The 22,781-nt window shown below is 40.8% G+C and overlaps 1 protein-coding gene across 9 annotated transcripts in view; it reads right to left on the minus strand.

Moving 5' to 3' along the window:
• Window positions 1-292: 292 nt before the first annotated feature.
• The window catches only part of arhgap40 (Rho GTPase activating protein 40), a 28,669-nt gene continuing 6,180 nt past the window's right edge, over window positions 293-22,781 (minus strand). For 2 of the 9 annotated variants that reach the window (XM_030419793.1, XM_030419792.1), the window contains 15 exons: window positions 21,761-22,471; window positions 16,756-16,985; window positions 15,274-15,494; window positions 14,506-14,587; window positions 13,510-13,676; window positions 12,148-12,313; window positions 11,355-11,446; window positions 10,787-10,864; window positions 9,506-9,665; window positions 8,545-8,627; window positions 6,283-6,489; window positions 5,840-5,983; window positions 5,466-5,617; window positions 5,136-5,191; window positions 293-3,308 (listed from right to left, as the gene is read on the minus strand). In XM_030419793.1, the coding sequence (XP_030275653.1) occupies window positions 3,202-3,308; window positions 5,136-5,191; window positions 5,466-5,617; window positions 5,840-5,983; window positions 6,283-6,489; window positions 8,545-8,627; window positions 9,506-9,665; window positions 10,787-10,864; window positions 11,355-11,446; window positions 12,148-12,313; window positions 13,510-13,676; window positions 14,506-14,587; window positions 15,274-15,494; window positions 16,756-16,985; window positions 21,761-21,984 (2,169 nt within the window). In that variant the 5' untranslated portion in view covers window positions 21,985-22,471 and the 3' untranslated portion in view covers window positions 293-3,201. Of the gene's footprint in view, window positions 3,309-5,135; window positions 5,192-5,465; window positions 5,618-5,839; window positions 5,984-6,282; window positions 6,490-8,544; window positions 8,628-9,505; window positions 9,666-10,786; window positions 10,865-11,354; window positions 11,447-12,147; window positions 12,314-13,509; window positions 13,677-14,505; window positions 14,588-15,273; window positions 15,495-16,755; window positions 16,986-17,064; window positions 17,288-19,479; window positions 21,707-21,760; window positions 22,472-22,781 lie in introns of those variants that run through there. The other 7 variants (XM_030419794.1, XM_030419799.1, XM_030419798.1 and 4 more) reach the window with 6 other exon arrangements.

Raw genomic sequence — 22,781 nt, forward strand, 5'->3', positions numbered from 1 at the left:
TGAATAATCAAAGTTGATGAGGCAGTTAGTCGCGAATGTTTTTTTCCAGGAGCAGAGGCGATGATTAATCAAGGAACTGAGCAGCGCCGGCCTCTTCACCCGCACACATTACAAAGGTTAATCTCTCTATTGATTACAGCGGCAGAATCAACCGATACCTCACCACAGATTTTCTCTGTTTTCATGTTTATATGTTCGCTTCTTTGTGTGACGAGGATGATGAATGATGCTTATTGTTGATACCATCTTTCTACCACACCCATTAGCCCCATATTGAAAGAATAAATCATGGTTAGCACAATATTAGATTCACATTTATTGACAAAAAAAAGGGACGTTTTTCAAAAGTTTCTTTTTCTACAGCAAAGACTAAGGTATTTTTCACAGAAGTATTAAAAACAATGACTCGTGTAAAGGGCATAAATATACATTCTGACGTCTGCAGAGTGACGTCTATAAATCTTCACCACGATAGAAGCTGGACATTGGTGAAGACACTGAGAGGGTCCACAACCATACTGATCACAACAGGACATAAACGCTCCTGGAAGAGTCCATCGTTTAGCCTCCCTGGGTAATTAAAAGACAGCACTGTTTCAGAGATTCCTATCCGAAGGAAGCTTCCTTTTTTTTTCTCACACACACAAACACATTCACATATATACAAACACAGACAGTCAAGAAAGAACCTGCGCCCCCTCCACATCATCAGCGTGGCCTGTGCTGTGTGTCGTGTGTGTTTAGACAATACGTGTCCATGTGCGCGGCTCCTTGGGGTGTTTGGACTCACACCGCCTGCCCTCTGGGATGCTGCTTCAGAGGTGACCTAGTTCTCCTGATTGTCAGCAGAAGGCAGTTTTCATCAGCTCGCTTTGTGCCGAGGCACTGAACTGTGCCTGGGACCCTGGGACAGGCCAATTGGACTTGTGTAATGAAGCTCATCACACACATGCATGCACACACACACACACCGCTGCTGTCGTCAGGTCCAGGGCAGCAGAATTTATAACAGCCATTTATTACCCTCTCCTTTATCAAAGAAATGTGATTCCTGGGTGTGTTTCTGATGCACGCGCCGCACTGCCATTATGGTCCATTATTGGGAGGTGACAGAGTCGAAGCAGAGGGTGTTGATGGATGTCGGTGCCGGGCCCGGCTGTCATTACTCCGTCTATTGAGTGGAGCGTGCGAGACACTTCCCACAAAATGGCCGCGGAGCACCAACATGGCTCCGGTTGTGAGTAGCGAGCGATTCACGTGTGACGATCGGCACCGAGTGTTAGACACATTCATTTGCTGCTCGCATGTGTTTGGACACAATCACCACGAACAGTCCTGCTGCAGTGATTCCAGTGCGTCCTCACAGCAGAGTGGACAGATGAAGAGTATTTACACATGATATTAATGTTAATGTCCTGTTTAGATGTAAAGAGATCCATCGAAAAACATCTTAGCATGAAGAAATATGTACAAGAACACTGCAAATACCCACACTTTGTATGGGCGACTCAACACAACATACTGCTACACTGAGTGCAGCAACTCCACTTTATCCTAAAGCCTCTCTAGCCTACATAATACTCATCAAACACACAAGCAACAATGGTATTACATTCATATAAATAACAATAATAATAACCCCAGTGTACCCCGAGAGTCACTTCAGCACTTTTGGCTCCGTTCGTGTGTTTAAAAACTGAAGACCAGCTTCACTGAGTGTCCTTAACATCTCCCTTTACAGGTGCAGTAACTGTCCTTGAGGTGGTGACACCGAATCCCTGGGTATCAAAAAGAAAAGGAAAGTCTCTTTAAACACCGTTTGGTACGGGTCAGGGGTCCTTGGAAGTCCATGGATTATTTTTTTTTATAAGGCCCAGGAGATCGCTTGGTTTCACAGATAAGAGGATATCAGTTCATCCGGGTCTTTCTTCCCTCTTAGAATGGCACAGGAGTCGATATGGAGAAGTCTTTGTTTACACTGTGATCCAAACGTCTGCGTTGGAAAACTGTCCGTGCGAGTGGGAGACAAAAAACAAAAAGGAGTTGATTAACCGAGCCGAGGTCCCGCTCTGTTTCCAGTTCAGCTTCTGTTCCACCAGCATTCGCTCTTCAATGCATTCTCTCTCGCAGCTGGTTTTTAATCTTCAGTGTTTAATTAAAAAAGGCAGAACAGGATACTTTAGTTTTCTGTCCATATCCTACGCTATATGGAGTCAATCACTGTGTTAACGTGCACTTAAGTGACCGTGTAACGAGGTGACTTCTTTAATGTCATGTAAGGACCCTGGGGGATTAGAGAACCCTGATCCCCTCAGGTAGATTTATCCTCGATATTTCTCTGACATGTTTTTTTTAAACAAACTGATTGAGGGTTGTCAAATTTGAGATCGATATAAAAATGATTATTTGTTAGCCTTCAACAACTACAGATCCAGTTACTCAGTGACTGCAGCTGAAGTTGTTGAATGTTGACGAAATTGTTGTTGGCAAAACAGTCTCACCACGAGGATGATTTAGTAGCTTTTCTTAAGAACTGTATTTCCAAGGTCAAGAATGAACTTTCAGTATTAGAATAAATGTTTTATCTTTTAAAAAACAAGACGGAATCAAGACAAGACATCAATTTAGCCAAAAAATGAGGGTGGAAAGCCATTAAATTGCGTTTCAGCCGCAAGACCGATGAATGACACACACACGCTGTCTTGCTGGCCTGAGAAAGGGGTGGGACTTGGGTTAGTCTCTATAGCCAGAGGTGCTCTGCATCCCCATCTGCTCGCTCACGGACGCAGATGAAAAAAGATGGCAAGCCAAACTGGCCAACCGCTCTCTCTCCTGTGTTTTCTATGCAGCAGGTTCACTGTCGGAAGTAATGAGTCACATCAGCAGCTTTTTGCTTGCAGCATCGCAGCCCCTTGGTAACACGGGGAGGGGGGGGATGATGGAGTGATGGGAGAAAAGGAGGAGGAGGAGGACGGAGAGATGGCGGAGACAGAGTGTGGTGTATGTTCATATGATCGCAGTCAGTTTTTAGCCTCTGCTCCTGGCAGATTCTCCATTTATCTGTTTCCGCTTCCTCCATCTGTCCATCTGTCTCCTTCTCCCTTGTTGCTCCAAGGATGAAAAGGACATGAGGAGAGGAACAGCTTTATTTAGGCTCTGTCCTTCTGCAGCGAGCTGTTCTCCGGTCTGTCCGTCCATCCTTCACACGCCTCTGCTGGCGTTGGGCTTCAGCTTGATGACCCACTCTCCTGAGTTGTTGCTGTTGTACAAATCCAGGAGGTGTGTGTCGGGATCCAGGCAGTGCTCACCTGCAGAAAACACACAAGTAATATTAATAAAAGCCAGAGTGGACATAATGTTTTACAGCTGAGAAAGATAAAGAAATCATCTTATTATAATACAGGGTTCGTACACATTTTTCAAGGTCAAATTCAAGCACTTTTCAAGCACTTTTAAGGGTCATTTTCAAGATTTTCCAGCACCTTATTGCTGGGGTAAAATACGTATCTACGGGAATATATATACTCGTGATTTTTTTCTTCACTTTTTATCACAATTATGTACATTGTATTATGCTGTAAACATCTAAAATTATGTTTCATAATAGCAAAAACTTCAGAAATTAATTATCCAGTCTGATCCCAATTTTGTGAAAGACACAGAGTTTTAATGTCAAGCACTTTCAAGCACTTAAACTAAAATCCAAGCACTTTTCAGACCTTGAAAATGCAACATTGAAATTCAAGCACTTTCAAGGATTTCAAGCACCCGTACGAACCCTGATAATAATAATGGATTGGATTTTTTATGGCGCTTTTCTAGATTTTCTCAAAGCGCCTCACAGGGTTCCAGGTTCCATTCATTCACACACAGCCATACTGGTGGGGGTAAACTACGATAAGAGCCACAGCTGCCCTGGGGCAGAAGCGTAGCTGCCATTCAGCGCCAACGGCCCCTCCGACCACCACCTCAAGCATACAGCAGTCATACTCATTCACACAAGGCAAGGTGGGTTAAGTGTCTTGCCCAAGGACACAACGACAATGGCACAGTTGGCAGGGGCGGGGATCGAACCGCCAAGCCTGCGAACATAGGCCGACCTGCTCTACCACCTGAGCCACGGTTTCATATCAATCACAATTTGTTCTGATGATGCGCATTATTTATTAATCTAAAGAGAATTTTCTCATGTATTCGATGAATTGTTTTACCTACTGAAAATTTCCAAAATTTACCAGAACACAAACTGACATTTCTAAATGTCTTAGTTTGTTTCACAAGCAGTCAAAGGTTCTCAGCTTTCAGTGATGGAATGTCACTAAGTACATACCAGTTTTTCCATTTTTGTTTCTTTGGACTTCTTCTTCACTATATTTCACAGGTAATTATTCAACTTTTTACTCCAAGACATTTATTTGACAGTTTTTATTAATAGTTAATTTACAGATTTTGATTATTAACACAAAACATAACTACCTATTGATTATTTCTGGTATACTATTCTGGACAAAGCCACCCGGCAATGAGCTCCACCAACTGCAACATCAGTGATGCTCGGTGATCAAGAATTATAATCCAGTAATATAATATTTAGATAAACATTGTACTTTTATCTTCAGTACATTTTAAGGCATATCATGTTTGGCTTTTACAACACAAGTACAATTTTGAATTCAGGACTTTGCTATTTCTGCACTGATTACTTCTTTCTCTGCTGTCAGTTTTCAGTTACATAAAACAGAGAAAAGCGGTAAATATTCTTATATAGATTATTTTTCTGCTGCTTGAAGAATGATATTTTTCAGAGTTCAGGTTTGTATTAAAACAGTGACCTTGAGTCAAATTCAGGCACCAACGTGCAGATTCAGAAGTTTTATATAAAGCTGAACTGGCTGAACAAGTTTTATTTTTTTTTCTGTTCACTGTGTCAACTCTCCTGTGACAGCACAGACGTGTGTGTGTGTAATAAGCATTTGTCTGCTCTGATAACTGCAGATGCACTGCTCATGTCTGTTTGGCGCTTGCACACTTCATTACATAAGACCTTGCTACCCTCATCAGCTCAATGAGCAGAAAGACATGCGAATGTCAGCCCTGCTTCGACCAGAGAGAACAGTGCAGACTCTTTAACTTACCGATGTTACCTCCCACTTCATACAGGGCGCAGTCTGGATACAGCACGGCGCCATTTCTGTCAGAAAACAAGTCACGTAGATGTGTCATCTTCTTTTTACAAAAAGGTGGATACAGCATTTAATATGTCACTCTTTAAGGAAAAATTTGGCACATGTTACATCGATGAAGTCGAATATTTCCTGCGATACATCTATTTACTTTTCTCCAGTCGTAAAGAAATCTTCATGTCTTGTGAGTGCCAACAGGTGCATGTGCTAAAATCAAATTAATGATTTTGAAGAGAAGACTGAGGGGAGCATGCAGTCATTTAGATAAACTCTTTATTGTACCTTCGCATTTTGCCCTTTCCATTGTCGGGGCTGTGAACAGACTGGCGGTGAAACTGCGCGAGCAGGTCCGAGGCTCTGGAGTTGATATTGAGCTGATACTCCATCGTGCCGCTCACCATGTCCCCGACCTGGATCTTCACTGTACGGCATAGCTGCAGGGACAAAAAATAATATTTAGGACCGTAATTATTTTGGATAGTAAAAAAATAACGCCACACAATGCAACTCTGGATATATCAACATTAGTACGTATTCTTCAGAGAGAATTGAGGTTTGTCATATTAATTTATGGTAACTGTTTTGCAGATTACTTTGCAAAATCAGACATTGTGCAGGTGTACTGTTTACCGCTCATGTTTGCTCAAACCGCTCACCTCTGAGGTGTTTTTATCCGGTTTGTCCCGGCTGTCTGTGTGGATCTTCCTCAGCAGGTTCTTGATGCGGCGATCGTAGAACTGGTAGCGCCGGTTACTGTTCTCATTCAGCTTACGCACCTGGCTCATGAGGAAGTTAGGTATCTAAAGAGAAGAGGTACATGTGGCAACATTTCTGATTGTTACATTTTCATGCTGAGAAATATGTTTATAATTGCCATGAATTTGACTTATTTGGGATTTTGTGGAGCTTTCAGACGGATAAACAAAATAAGGGGAATATGTGATACAATTTTGAAAGGAAATTTGAATAAAATAATAAAAAACTTATAACAAAGAGGTTATGTACACAATGGCATCTGAATAGTGACAATATTATATATAATGTCTCTTTGATAAAACCATCAATCCTTTCTTGAGGTTGAATATGTGGGGGGACCTACCGTCCAGAGCAGGTCCTGGTAGCGGATGAGGAGCCTCATAACATCAGCTGCCTTCTCTGCATGTCCTTTCTCTGCACCCTCTGTCAGTCTGCTGGGTATGGCCTTGTGGAGGAAGAGGTTGGGAGCCATGATGGTTGCTACAGCCCACAGGTTCATCCTGTTCCTCTTCTCCCGGGAAACCACCTTACTGAGGAACTCGAGGAGGGCCTGAAGGACACACAGACGGAGACATGAATATAGACATGTGAAATCAAAAGCATGCAGCTTGTGGAATTGATTTCGTTGTCAAATCAGACGTAACGTGGAGGTTGAACCCTTTTTTTTTTACACAGTTGTAAAACGCCTTCTTGCTTCCATCTTAAGAACTGTGTAAATATAGAAAGGTCACTTAAACTGAAGCACAAAATGGAGTTAAGTGAATAATCACAGTTATTGAATCATCCGTAACACCTCCACTGAGAAGTATGTTGATGCACAGTAAAAGTTTCAGCTGCCTCCACAGGAGTCAAAGTAATTACTTCAGGTGGGTTTTATGCTCTTGGATGCTATAAGCAGAGCTGACTGCACACTTGTGGCGGTGCAAGTGAGTCATGGTTAATACGAGTCATTATATAACAGATCAGAGTGTTTAAAATGTGGATTAGGCGCAGAACTGTATAGTAATGCATTATGACACAGTGCTTTGGTGGGTCAGGTTCATGAAAAGTGCTAATTGTGATGAATTCCTGTAACACTAAGAAGAGCACGACAGGTGTAGTGAAGAATGCTAATTAGAGCTTTCAGACTACAACCAACTTTTAACATGTTTGAGGCCATTTCTGTTTCAAATTTGACTCTTGAATTGAAAATTATTTTCAACCTACATGGTGCATGTAGTAAGGATGATTATTAATGATTGTTCATTCTAATTTATTAATCTTAAACCCAATTTAAGAATTGAACTGATTAGAAATCTATTAAACAAGTACAAATACATCAACAGGTATCTAGTTCCAAATTACAAATACTTACTTATCAATCAATATTATTACATTCTAGCAATTTAGTTGTCTCAATATGGGTTGGATATTGTTGGACCAGTTATTGAATAGTGACAGACAGAAGCACTGCATTTAAAATGTAAAGTCTTTTATTTTATGTGATTTAGTTTATCATCCAAGTAACTTGGTGTAACTTTATCTTTTCTTTTGACTCCTAATGTAGCCCACTCTGATTTATAACCGATAACCAATAATCAAATGTTTCAAACGCAGCTGACTATCAAATAAAGAAATCGCTTAAAATGTGCATCCCTAGCCTGGAGATCAAAGTTTTTCTCCAGTTTCACAAATTGTCTTGAAGTAAAATTAGAAATACCATACTGTAAAAATACTATATACATAGTAAACATTATAAATGTAAGTAAAGTAAAAGTATAATTAAAAGTATAATTACTACTATAAATACTGATAAAAAAGGGGTTATGATCACTCAAGGATTAATGTGTAAGAAGCATTCTGCTGCTGCAGTCAGTGAGTTTGGATGTTATATGGATATTTATGGATATTTAAATTCACAACAATACATTTAAAGCTCATTGTCTCTTCTCTGTCTTCAGTTTTGTGTTAACTAACTACAGTAAACAGTGCAAACAATATTTTCCTCTGAATTGAATTATAATACAAAATACTCAAGCTAAGTAATCAATATCTACCTTAAAAGTGTACTTACTCCAAGTAGAGATCAGTTGAGGCTATCAAACTATGTTTTTATTTGATTCTATATATTTTGTTTTACTTCTACTGTTACTCATTAATATAACACACAGTATATTGCCCTTCTCTACAAAATGAAATAAACTTTTTTTTGCTTTTGTTATTGTTTGGTTACATTACACCACTGGACATGCACAAAAGAACTTCGAACGATTACTGTTAAAAAAAAAAAAAGTGTTCACATGGCTGAAGCAGATTTCTTAAGCTAAAATCGAGCTGTTTGCACTGTGTTTCTTTTATCCTGATAGACTAATCTGGTTTAATGCCTTAGCAATGATTTACAAATCAGACTACTGCCGGGAACCAAATTAATCTGATGACTTGAGAGGATAAAAATGCGATCGAAATTGTGTAAAGAGAGAATATCAGTGGTCATTCTGTTCCAAAATGAAATCTGCACTTCTACATCAGAGCGTGACAACTATTTCTGTCTCTACTTTATGAAGTGCATTGTTGAAGTGTGGTGAAATGTGTGTGTGTGTGTGTGTGTGTGTGTGTGTGTGTATACCTTCAATGTGTTCCTGTTGGGCTCAGGAAGCAGCAGGATGAGCAGGTTCAACATGTGGAGTTTCTGTTTCAGCTCTGTGATGTCTGAGGGAGGAGAGAGCAAAGGTAAGACAGGTTTGATACACATACTCGACACACACACACCCTCTTCATTTCCTCTGTGTTGGGCTAAGAATAATGGGATACCTAAAGATTAATGACATTGTGACAGGTGGCCATTAGCTCTGTTAGCTTATGTCTCTGTGGTCACACGTCGTTTATCACTTTGCACTGATTCTCCATACAAACTACACATCAGTGAGTCATCAATCAGATTATATTAATATCAATCCAGTCTCTTATTTTGGTGAAACTAATGTGAAAATAGCAGATCCCTTTCTCTGCTTTGTCACTGTGCTGCATGTATTAGTGGCAGTGCAGTGACGCCTCTTAAAAGGCTATCGACTTGTTCATCTTAATGTGGATTTCTCAGCCGGAGCAGAAAAGATAAGCGTCACACTGGGCTGCCATCAGGGTAAAGACACTTAGGTAATTATGATGTGAACCCCGCAGAGCTGTCTGGAAATATGGGCAGCAGATTGTTGATGTCATGTAGAGGAGGAGAAGAGGAAGTATATTTCATACAGTAAATATGCAACTTTCCAGACACAGACAGTCACTTCAAGAACACACCAATACACTGTATCACAGGTCTGGTCATCACGTTGTATAGGAGTTGTATGACATATTTTATGTTTAAATATGCATGAGGATATTTTCTTGAATATTCACTCATTTGCATACATTTTAGAACAGAAATCTAAACTGTAATAAACACCTAAATGTGAACTGTAGACATTTTCTTCACCCAAGGTTTGAAAGAAGACATGTAAACAAAGTAGCCCAAAATCTCAAACCTGATCAGTGCATTAAAAAAAACAGCCAAATATGACAGTAAAACCAATTAAAAGGTGTCCACTGACCTCTGACAGCACTAAAGGTGTTGAGGTACTCAGCTGTGAGCAGGGGAGCAGGCAGTTCCCGGATGAACTTCTTGAGCAGCGCGGCAGCGTCGTTTGGACTCACATCGTCCCAGCTGACCTGCCCTGAGTAGAAGTTGGTCTCCAAGTTCTGCTGCAGCAGCTGGAGACAGAAAACAACGAGATGTTTTCAAAGCCGCATGAACACAGACAAACTGTCACCGTTAAATACAGTGTATCGAATAATCAATTTAACATTTTCCAATAATTTTATTGTGGTCAAATATATTTTCTGTACTTATAACACTACTGGGAATTTTGTCTGATGTTGAAGATGAATCATGGCTGTTTGCAAGTTAATGTGGCATTTTATTGTTGCAGTGATTTTTTATTTATAAATGTCGATGTGGAGAATTGATTATCGTTCACAGAGCTAACATGGCTCTCTGGCAGCTATTTAAGTCTCAATAGTTTTAAACTGACTCATTATGACTGGATGTTACCCACACAGGCAGGAAGCCAAAACAAACTACCTGACAATGCTATCAGTCTCTATTTGTGCCTCAGTTGCATATGTAAGACTAAATAAGCACTACGACCTTCTGTAACTGACCCTTCTTAGACTTGATGTGTAGCTAACCGAAGATTGTTATGTCTTACAACATGTTATTTTTTTCAGATGTGGATAGTGCACAGGAGAGAAAACACAGATGTGTTACATCTATAGCACAAAAATAGTTTTAGATTTAAAAACATTATTATCATACTTATATTGTGATTGGGCAAAACTGGTTTTGAGGACAAGAAATACTCACTAATATCATCATTGAGTAAAAACTCTCGTCTTGTACCAAAATATTACATTTATTTCATCTTTGTTAGTAATCTGTCATGTCTTTCGTCTGCAGAGCTAAATGGCGCCCTCTTCTGTCTGCTCTGATCTAATTGATTCACCATCTACTGTGCATGTGCTGAATTAAATACAGCATCACAGGGTGTATCTGGCAGCAGCTGAATAACATGATAGATTTTTTTGTCTCATTGGATCTTGTTTTTCTGAATGTCAACTTTAGTTAAACTGAAGCCATTTGATTTTCCTCACTACTCTCTGAGCACTTCTGACATTTAACAGTGTTGATATTTTCCATGCCCTTTGAGGTCATGAATATTTCTTCATTCCTTTACTTTGAGCATGAGATTCAAGGTGACAAATTTGGCGGTAGAATAATGTGGTGTAGTGCCAGCTTTGTGTTACAGATATGAGTGTAGATCCAAATATTATACCTTGATTCTGGACTGAGCTCCTGGAACCCGCAGGATCCCCTCCGAATCCACTCCTTTCTTCTCCAAAAACGACAACAACTGCAGAGAGAGAGAGAGGGAAAAAAGAGAGACATGAGTGGAGAGTCAGGCCTCAGTAGATAAGAATCTCTTGCTCACCTCTGCTGGTTATTCTTAGTAACTGCTGCTACATGCAGGGTGTGGTCAAAGCTTTTCACATTTAGAGGACATTGAGGTGGTTTAATGTGCCCTATCTAAAGAGGCTTGTAGCTTCAACAGAGGCAAAAATGTGCTGAACCATGCTTGGAAAAATATGGTCGTTAAGATAAAAAATATGGTCAAACTGTCATTGTTCGTTACATAAGGGAGGAATAACTGATCTGATATAATATAAGCACATTCAAAACCTCAAAAACATCATAGGATGTTTAGATCATGAGCTGAATTAACACCTCAAGAACACGTAGAGTACAGTCAATTCATATTAAAAAAAAGAATATGGAATTAGGTCATACAAAAAATGTTTTTTAAGGTCATATGACACCGATGTAACGGTATTTCAGTTTCTTACCGCCTGCAGGAAGAGAGGAGTCGAGGTGTTCGGCTTGATTTTCTGATCGTTCTCCAGCAGCGTGGCCAGCGGCACCCCGTAGAGCGAGCTCTCTGTGAAAGACACAAGTGTCAATCAGTTGCTCTCTGCTTAACATGACATTGAGCCTCAGTTACACAAGGGAGACATTTTCTAGTGTTGGTTGTGTGTATGCCTACATCCATACTGCCATGTCACTGCTTGTGTAATTCTGCGTATATGAGCCAACAACAGCAACTGCAGAGTGTTGTACAAGGGCTAAGGATAAAATGCAAGGATTTGATTTGTGTATTACAGAAGAGTATGTCACTATATTTTTAACTGCCTGTGCTGAAATGTAAAGCAAAACAGGTACCATGTAAACCACGTTGTCAGGAGCATTTTCAGATTTGAAACGTGCTCAGGTTGTAAGTCTTAATGAAACAGACACATCACATGGTAATAAACTGATGTTAGGTCCTAATATTTACAGTGCAATTTTTAATACTGCTCAAAGTATAAGGCTACTTTCGGTGCTTTCCTCAACATAGTGTATATAGTCGCTAGTCATTAATCCAGACTGCAGGGTGCCAAGAGTAAATCTCTGTGCAGCTTCGAGACTTTGTTTTCTCAATTTGATTGGCTCCAAGTCAGATACAAAAGCATGAGATTAGAAAAAAAAATAAACACTGCACATAGTTAAAATATTATTGTCTAGAAAAAAAGGCAGACAGAGTTCCTATTTCCTTGTGCTTGTGTTATTTAAAGTCCCTTTGATGTGTGGGCGCTGTCATACCTGGGATTTTCCTCTTTCCCATTTTGTGCCGTTTGACCTCCAGCTCTAAGAGGTCGCACAGTGCCGTCATGTCGATGAGAGCCAACTGACGCACCTTCTTCATGTCAGAGTGGGAGAGATCCTGAATGCGAGTGACTCCCAAGCGGCACTTGGGGCAGGTCACCCTCTGAGAAGGTGAGAGTGGACGGAGAGAAAAGTGAGGAGAAGTGGAGGTGAAGTGGTAAAGAGAGAGGATGGGGTGAAGAAGGGGGTGAAGAGAAAAGGAGAACAAAATGGTGACTGTCAAATCATTTATATCTTTCTTACTGTAATATGTGCATCACTGTATTATCCCCTTGATGGATTGAATACAGTATACAGTGTCTTTAATACAATTTGGCAACTGTAGACTTTTTTAATCCTTCCTTTACGCTGAGAAAACTCATTTAGCCCGAAACTGAGAAATAAATCTGCTGTGACACAACATATCTTTTGTTTTGAGCTAATTCCCTCATTCCTTTATGCTGTGTAACCTTATTATCTAACCAACAGCGGGGCTGATTAGAATGTGCTTAGAGTAACATCTAGTAAGTAAAAGGTTTTCATGAAAATACAAACTGACCCAAAACTTCAAACAGAAACTGAAATGCACAGTGAATTATAGAGCCGTAAAGCCCTGAATTGATTAAAGTTATCTTTCCTGAACTCTGGCAACAAAATACGTTTTAATACTACTGAATCTAATTAGAATTACAACTACAAACTAAGTAGTGATGGATCCAAGATGATAATTTCACTTGGAGGGAGAGGGCTGACTGTCCTCAGGCAAACTAAAAGGCAACGTTGCATAAAATCTTTAACAATTGTAGGTTTGTGACTGAGTTTTCCGTTGCATGTAAGACTTTAAAACTATTCAATAAAAGGAAGAAGTTTTGAACACAGAACGTACAGCAGAACAATAGGTTCTGGGAACTGCAAGATCAACCTACAGTCGATAGTGTGTGAGTTCTCACCCTCTACCTAATATTACCGAAAGGGGCTGAAAACCCTCATTACTAAAGAGTGTTCCCATTCTGGTACATGAGTGCAACTATTAACAGAGGTGATTTTTCATTAGGTACTTTATGTTCCTCTGCGTTTCAAATCCCTTTTCCTGTAAACACTTTTCAGATGTACTGTCGCACCCAAGAAATTAATTAATGAATGGAAACACACGCAGAGAAAACGTGTCAGCATTTCCCCTTTATGCCTCATTTGCAAATCCTCTTCCCATTTCGTGACACAACTGAAACATTTATAAAATCCTCATATGGATCACATTAAAAACTTCCGGAGTTTGTGGTTAAAATGACACGCAAAGGGGAAAGTGTATTTGGAGCTTACAGGCAGGGTGCCGTCCTCTTTTCTGCGCTGGACGTTGATCTGCGGCAGTTTGGCCTGTTTGAGGAAGATGACAGCCTGTTCGCAGTAAGCCACATCGGTGATGAATATTTCCTCTTTAGGGGCGCCTCGCTGATGCTCTGGCGTCATGGCAGAGCGGGAAACACACCCTTAAACACACAAACACCAGTTTGTAAGTTCACTCAAGGAAGTCAGCTGTAGAGATGTCATAAAAAACACAAATGTAAATGAGCACAATGGGAGGGAACTAAAGGGAAAAAACCATGAGGGAACTATGAGGAAATGCACCCACACACTCCCCTTATCTCTTGGATGACATGTATCTAACAAACTGAGGAACAAAGCAGTGAAAAACATTTGGCAGAAGAATCGTCAAAACTGAACACTGAAAAAACAGATCACAATCTACGGCTGCTTGATCTGTAACAGCATGACACCCTGTTTACTGTATCTGAGATATATGTATTTCATTCTTGGTTGTTTACCGATGCCAACCTGCTGCATGTTTTTATTGTTAAAACATCAACAACTAAAGATTTAACAGTTGTGCACTTGAAGAAATTAGACACATGAGGCACTTTTTGTATCAACTTTCTTTCTCAGTACAAAAAATGTACCGATTCTCAAAAGGAAAAGAGGAGAGTGACTTTCTCCAGCAGCAGCAGCATGTAAAGACAAGGAGTTATCCGGGGGATTAATTTGAACCAATTAGAGGGTAGATAGCAGGGCCTGATCCTGACAGACAATTCTGCGGCTCAATTGACTTTTTCAGATATTTTTAAAAAGCCATGTAGGGCAGTAGAGTACACAAGTGGCTGCTTTATTCATATCTAACAGTTATGGGGGAAAGTCTGGTTTTGAATATTGATTTTTCCATTTCTAAGTGTTGCAAACCAGCTTCAATTTGCCACAAGTATAATAATTTCTTTGTTATTTTGTAGTGTTAATTTACACTACTGCATGTACAACAGCTCTTACCTGATAGTGGTGATTTGGCAACCGATGCCATGCTGTTCTGGGCAAGGTCTTCACTACTCTGAGATTCAGGCAGTCGGGTCTGCTGAGATAGAGAATTCAATAACATGTCACAAACTTATTCAACACTTTCTTTTACAAAACCTTAAAACAGTGGTCCTGTAACATTCACTCCACCATTGGGAATAGAAGTGATGTTGCATATTGTCCACTGAGGAGATGCTGATGGATACAAAAAGTGTTTCCTTTGAAAAAAGTCAGATAAGGATCAGAGAAGCAGTGTCTCTATTCCCTTCTGAAGACCGCTCAGACAGACAGGGAGGACAAAGCATGGCCTTTACATGTGATTTGTCACAGGTCAGCCTCTCTGCATGGAACAAGACAGCACAGCACACTGGAACAATGGAAAGTCCCTCTCAGAGTCAAGACAGTCACCAGGGAAATGGGTATTTATATATTTTGCTGCATGCTGCGTTGACTCAGACAGACACTGCTTGCTGTAAAAATCTACATGTATGCTTCATATACGAAATGTAATGTGCATATGCGTGCTTATTACTCTGCATTATGAACAGAATCTACATTTAGAAATACATCAATTTACCCCATTTAGTGCCATTTTTTGGGGTAGATATAAACAGAGGACATTAAAAATGTTTAATAGTTGCTTTCAGATGACCTTCAATTTTTTTCTTACGTTGAGGTCATGGTAAGTTTCAGAACAACTTCACTCACGCAACCAGGGATTCGGGGATTTGATATAGTCCTGACCTGAGTGATGGGGGGTTTGAAGACTTCACGGACGTCGCGCGGTGCCGGTTTGTTCCTCTTGCGGAGGGACAATGTGTAGGAATCCAGTCGACGCTGGACGGCCTCTGCCTGAGTCCGGGTCAGAGTGGACAGCAGCACTGCGTTGTCTACATCCTCGCTGTCCTCGCTGATGAGGTTCGACAAACCAGCGTCAGCCAACCACTGCTCCTCCTGCTCACCCTCTGAGTCACAGACATACAACAGACATATGTGAATACACAGGGACATCAGCAATGTGATGTAGCTATTTGTATATCTGTCACTGTTTGTTTCAAACCAGGTGTTTTTTTTTATCATCAGGAAATAAGTTGAGAGTAAATCTGTGGCTAGGAAACATTTGCAGCACAGTCCAATCAAAAGCAAGTGACTGTATGTAACCAGGAAGTCACTATAATGTTAAAATAAACATATAACTGTCTTTTGTAAATTCATTTTCTTTTATTTGCACCTGCATAGATGGAAAAAATATGTGTGTTTCAGAGAAAGCTGTATTAGTATGGCATAGTATAGCATAGTCTGGAATGAGTGAAAAATCTTTTCAAGAATTATGTCAACCTAACCTAATTATTTAACAAAATGTGGAATAAAGTTTTATCATTTGAGGCATGCTGTGTTATTTTTGCAAACATGTTTTTTTTTTTTTACTATCAAATCTTTATTTTAAACAACATTATAATTGAGTTTTAGATGAGATGTGTCAACCGAAAAGCATCTTCTTATCCCTTTTCCCTTTTCTCTTTAAACAAGTCATATATTAACAAGCTAACATTAGCTTTGCTGGTTAACTCAGTTAGCTACACAGTTGTTAAACCTGGCACTTATTGAATGTAAATGTGTATTACTCATCTCTATGTAAAAACTATTTTCTGTGATGCATCCAGTTTTAATTTATTAATGTGCAAATCTCCACTTAGTGATAAGGTTGAACTTAGAAAGAGATGATGCAATTCTCTCTTGGACACTAAGTACAGCAGTAAGTAAGTTGTTTACCCTTCCAAAACAACAATGAGATGCACTCATATGCTTACTCAACTAAATCAGGACTTCAGAGTGTTCACTCATTAATGAAAAATGTATCAAAATCAGTGTTTCTGTTGAACATAACAGCAGAATGGTGTATTAGAGGCTACAACACATTCAGATAATATGTATGGATAAAGAGCATTAATATCAATCATTCACGAGTGGCTACTGGGATTGTGCACATAAAACACTCCCTGATACACAGTGTTTGATTGTGTTGTCATGGTGATGAGCACTACTCTGCTGCATGAGAGAAACCTGATATCGTGCAATGGCATAGGCATCATTTCATGGAGGATCGCAGCAGCAGCTGTATTAAACACAGATGGCTTGTAATTCTACCGCACAAACATGATGGCTTCTGTCCCAGCTCTCTCAATCCATTCTTTCATCTTTCAGCACAGGATTTGCATCATTTACCTTCTGACTGTCTTGAGTCTCTCCTGGTGCAGTCGAGGTCTGTGTAGCCACTCCCCTGTCTGATGGTCTCCACCTCACTCCAGAACGAGTCCAGGCAGAGTTTGTCGGGGTGCTGCTCCTGCTCCTGCTCCTGGGCGGATGGCTCCTGTGTGCTGTCTGTTTGCTCAGCGGCTGCCTGGTCCTGCGGGCTCGCCCAGGGCTCCACGCTCATCTCGGTGGGGCTGGGATTTCTGGTGCAGACATAGACACACGTAAAGAAATCACACGCGCGCATGCAAACCAATTGAGACGACACACAAAGACACATACAAACACGGGAGGAACGGTGGAGATTAAGGCGGTGAGGGGTGGATGAATCAGCCGGGGGAGTCCAGAGAGGAGGAGAGACAAAAGGAGTGGGATGGAGGGAGGGCCGGAGTGAGGAGAGAGATGGCGAGCGTGGACACAAAGGGGGGTCTCTATTGTTCTTGCAAAATGTGGCCAGGAGGCACAGTACCCTAAAGATCCACTAGATGTCACCGTATGAGTGTGAGATCTGTTTTCCTGTGGGTCACACCCCTTCATCTGCTGAACAGACATAATAAAACCCACTAAAAATGTAAGAATGAACACTACATGAAGGGATCGAGATATACAAAACATACATCATCTTATCTTATTTTCCAAACGCAAGCAGGGAAAATGCAGCCAGCCTTTCCTGTGTAGGACTCAACAACCGATGATATTGTTCTCACACAACAATGGGACACACTCAGCTGCAGACACACTCTCACCCTCAAGCGCCCGGTGTGACCCAGTGATCTTGGGCACAGGAAGTGGTCAGCTGACTCATTTTTGTTTGGTTAAGTCACATTCTTGTAGTCAGCATATCTCAAGAGACATACCAAGCCGCACCGGTGCATCATAGAGGAATGGCATGTACCATGCCAACATGAGTGACGAATGACAATGAGATGATAGTTATCTGATGTTTCAGAGGAAGTAATACCTATCATTCTTTTAGTTGTGATGACCTTATCTAGATGTTTCTCATACATGCCCACATCGTCTACAAGTCAGCTGAAGACGGATCAGGTTTTTTTCCAGATCAGTGCAATGGTGTGTGTTAAACCAGTTTTTATTTAGAGCGGGGTGGGACGGGGGGAAGTGATGACAGCAGTTGTGAGTTTCAATAGATACTAGATTCAGGGGTAGATTCCTTCCAAGAAAACAGTAATACATAGTAAAAAGAAAAACAGAAATTATAAGTGTTGGCACACGTACAAGACAAGCCTACCGATATGTTAATGTCTCATGAGTAATTTTAGACCATACACAGCAGTGAACACCAATGAACAGTTATGTCTTCAAATCCAATAAGAAGCTGAGCCGCGATCCCATAATCTATAGTATAACTACTCCAATCCAGGAAAGTCTATCCATTAATGAAAACTGTCAAATGTCAATCTATTGTTTACTATTCTCCAAACCAGTACAGTTACATTCCAACATACAGTATAGTAGTATGTAATGTTATGTGACAATGCAAATTCATCTCTCTTTCGTTTCACTGGAAAGACTTCAAAAACTTCAGCATTTTTCTTAGCATTTTTAAAATTAAGCCCTCCCTCTACAAATCAACACCATGAAATTACTTCACCTAACCAGACATTAATGCACTGTATACCAGATTGGCACTCAGTTGCCTGTTACTCTGTTTACCTCTGCCAAAGCTGAACAGTCCCATTTATCGACATCAAATAATACTTACTCATAGATAACTAAATATGTCAACTAAATATGCAGATTTGTTAAAAATCAAGATCCATGCATCATTTCCTGAGAAATTAATGAAAGTGTCGGATCTTACAATGTTGAAGAAAGTGAAAATAAATCCTGGATACGTCCCTTTATGTAGATCCTTACCAAAACGCAAAAGGGTCTATTCCTTGCCGAGACCCATCCTCCATCCAAGTTTCGTAGAAATCTGTTCAGTAGTTTTTGTGAAACCTCCAACAAATTGACTGTCTGCGCTCTCGACAGATCCACTTTGAATACAGTTTTGTTGCATGAAGACCGAAATGACATGTCTTTTAAAAAATTTTAAAAATCATTAACGTAATTATTAGTATTAATGTCTCAAGACTTTCAGAGAGGAGGATTATATCATTTCAACACAAATATTAAGTGGAAAAAGAGATTACAGTGTCTACCATCTAAACAATGCCCTACATCAGCCGTGAGTAAGAAAGAACACAAAAAAATGCAGCATCGATTAATTCCTAACAATAATCCTATTCAGTCTAATAATAGCCCTAATTAAAGCTCATTATCTGACTACACACCTCACACACAGCTGTGCAAAACCACAACATGTGCTCACAACCTGCCACTCATATGGATAAAACACACAAAGACTGAGAGATCAGAGGTCTGTGGACAGCTGCCTCACAGAGGTGCCCTCTGGATCCAGCTGCTCAGCAGCAACATGGACTTCAATGAATGCCACAAGAATTCAGATTACTTTAAAATGATTTAAAAATCACCAGAGAAACTTGTTTCCATCCCACATTTGTAGGGTTAGAAACTGCACTTAATGCAACTGCAGGGGACTGTCAGGTTACTTTTTTCACCATCTACAGTTGAAATCTTGCAATTGTCACAACTTCAGTTCAAGCACATGTCAACACTAAAGACTTTCATCAAAACATGTATGAATCCTGCTGCCCTTCTCATCACACATACCTGGCTTTCTTCTTGTGGGAGGATGGTTTCACGCGCTTGCTCCTTGCTGGGCTTTGAATAGGACGGAACCTGAAACGGTTCAGCCTGTTGCGTTGAAAAGGCATGGTGGACTCAATTCTGCTCACCACTACCTCCTCACTGCCTCCCATATCCACAACTTCAAAAAGGGAATTCAGGAATTACGGTCCAGCTTTATCCAGTCCTGCTGGTTGGACACCATGTGAGTGTGTTGTAAATCCGTCCGCTGCTCAAGATTCTCTGCGCAGTGACAGGAAGTGATGTAGGACTTTACTGAGGCTTGAAGCTGTGTAGCTGCGTGTTTGTAAGCTGACTGGAGCTGAAATGCAGGAGGGAGTGGACACCCAATACATCAACATATCGTTCACACCTGTCCCCTCCTACACCACTCTCAGGTGACACGCCCTGCCTTCATGCCTGTAGCCATCAACTTCCTCTCTGCTTCAAACAATGACATTTAAATGCTTGAAACTAGTCACAAAACACTTTTCCTGTAACACAGTAATGTCAGAGCTTGTTCTAGTCCATTGACAATGTAATGGACGTTAACGATGAAACCTCTCGGCACACAAGAGAAAGCTGACTAACCTTAATATCGACACACACATAAGCCTCGAGCACTTTATTGGACTTTAAGTAAAACTCTTCTGGAGCCAATTAATCAAGAATGCTTTGTTGAAAAGATGGTCATTGTCAACACTGTCTTTGCTGCATGAGTTAAGAATTAACGTAATCAAATGGATCAAAGGATGAAGATGCTTTTCGTCTTTCTCAAACTCTGCGCTTGAGTTTGCACTGCAGGTAATCTCAAATCAAAAAGCACATACTTTCGGTGTGACAGCTATTTACGTGGCATGCTGTTAAATCAAATCATGCCTTATAAGCAAGCAGACAGCGACTGACTGCTCCCCTCATGTTGTCATCAACCACAATCCCAGTTCGACCTCATACCTGAGCTTGACTTGACAGATGAGATGATTAAGTGTCAGGCTGCTGAGTGAGGACATGATTTATGAGCACGAGGCAGAGTAGGAAAAAACAGACGGCGAGATAGAGTTCCTCAAGTGCAACAGGTCCGTCAACATTGGCTGTGGGCAGCCCCTTAACCCCTCTAACAAATCACTGACTCATTACCATTTGTTCATTCTTTATCTCTTGTCATGCTGATGATGGCCTAAACATCAGCCGAGGATGTAAACAGACGGAAACACACATCTGGTCAGGTTTTAAGAAAGGTGAGAAAAGAATTCCAGCAGTTGCAACATTTTAGTCAAATCTATCAGCCCACTGTTTCACACATTTCACCTCAACGTAGATGTCTGCTCATACATTACTTAGTTTTGTCACTTTTAATAAAAGATTAATGAGCAAATGACCACGGAAATTTGACTTAAACGTACTCTTACAAGGAAAAACATGACGAGTTACCTCATCTGCTGCAGTTTGTCATATGACTCTGCCTTCCATTCAAAAATGTATCTGGAAAACAAGGGTTTTCATGCCAGCAACTCTCAGGAGACAAGGTTGCAATGACAAATGAAGAAAGCTTTGAACTTATTTTTCCCGCCTTCAATGTTTTGCCTCAAGAACAGAGAGGAAAAGCAGCATTGTCCTGTTTTTCCAGCTGCTAATAATACCATTCACCTTGCCTGTGGGTTATAAAGCTGAACCACAAAACAAATCACATGCTGATAGTCTTTTAAGCACACAATCGAGAACAAGGACTACTGAAAAATGTCAAGGTGCTGGGATTGTTTTGTTTGAGCAGACCTCAAAGAGAATCAACAGGAAACTATCCACTCTGAGAGAAGAATGGCGAAAATGTCAAACTGTTGTTTTGCATTTATACTCATTCCTATGGGAACTAACACAAAGTAACCCCAGCCAACAACTCTGATCAAGGAATACAGTAATCCAGTTGAAAAAGCAGCAACACAGTGTTTAATCCCTGTGGCTGAATGCCATTGCAAGCCTCTTAGGTCAAAGAGAATGCAACAGTTTGCCTGTACAGCGGAGAGAGAAAGTGTTTTTCAACAGCACGAAGGAGAGAGTAATGATTTACAAAATCTAGAACAGAAAGAGAGATGGATTTGAATCACAGTGAGTCTCCAAAGTTCCTAAACGTTGTCCAATGAACAAAACAAAACAGCCTTGCTCAGCACCTATAGTACCCCCATCTTAGCCAACTAGCAGTGGAGTAGCTTAATCCATACATGGGTTTCAAGTCCCAGTGGCCTCAGCGACAGCAGAGGCCTGATCCTACCTGGCCTTGGCCCGCGCGATGGTCCTGCCTGAGAGAAGCAGCAGGACCGCCGAGCCACTTCTCCCCCACGGCATCCTGCTGTAGTCCCCCAAAACTGCTGCGAGCTGGAGGAAACAGCAGCTGCCTACTCCTGGCAAGCTGTTTCCTTGTAATCTCTTCAGCGCACAAACACATAGGAACAAGGACGGTCTCACTGCACTGGCAGGCACGTCACTACATCGCATCCTGAGGCAGGAAAGGAGGTCTGCTTGGAGGGGGGGCAGCCAAGGTAGGAGAGGAGCTGAGTGGTTGAATAGCTGATAGGGGCTGGGACTCCAACCGAGGGAAGAGGCTGGCTGAACGGCTGGTTGGATGGACAAGGCTGGAGCTGAATGGGCACCACAGCTGTATGCCTGACTGACCGGCCGGCTGGCTGGGTTGACTCACTGTTTGGATAAAGTTATACTGGGGCTTCTTGGAAAAGTAGAAAAACATATTTTAATTTAGGTAGCAACATGCTCACACATTCATTTACTGATTCACTCAAGCACAGGAATCTGTGACGTTGCTCTCTTTAACCTGATCTCTGGAAGTCTTTACGGTATTCATCAGTAACTGAAGGCCAAGATCCACTTTACTGTCACTTATTTACAGCAGGATTGAATATCAATGAGTAGCAGGGAGATTTCAGACAAACAGCACATACAGTGGGTCTTGAACTTTGGATCAGGCCTGTAGGAGTGCAGAGCAGAGTGGGCACAGACAACTTAACATTAAACCTGTGTCCTCTGTTATATCTTTTGGATATGACCTGGTTTGACATAGTTTAAAAGCAAAATTTAAGTCTGACTTGCTTTGAAAATGTGGACCCTAAGGGTAACTCAGGTTAGTTGGGACAAGTGTGCAGACAGGCTCAAGAAAAAATATTAAACTGCCTTTGTGCTTAAAATGTGACAAACAAAAAAGATTAGCATTAGATCTTCAATGACAACATAAGGCATGTTGAGCAAATGTTTGAAGAAAGGGCACTTTTACATCTAAA

This window comes from Sparus aurata, chromosome 6, assembly GCF_900880675.1.
Source record: "Sparus aurata chromosome 6, fSpaAur1.1, whole genome shotgun sequence".
NCBI lineage: Eukaryota > Metazoa > Chordata > Actinopteri > Spariformes > Sparidae > Sparus > Sparus aurata.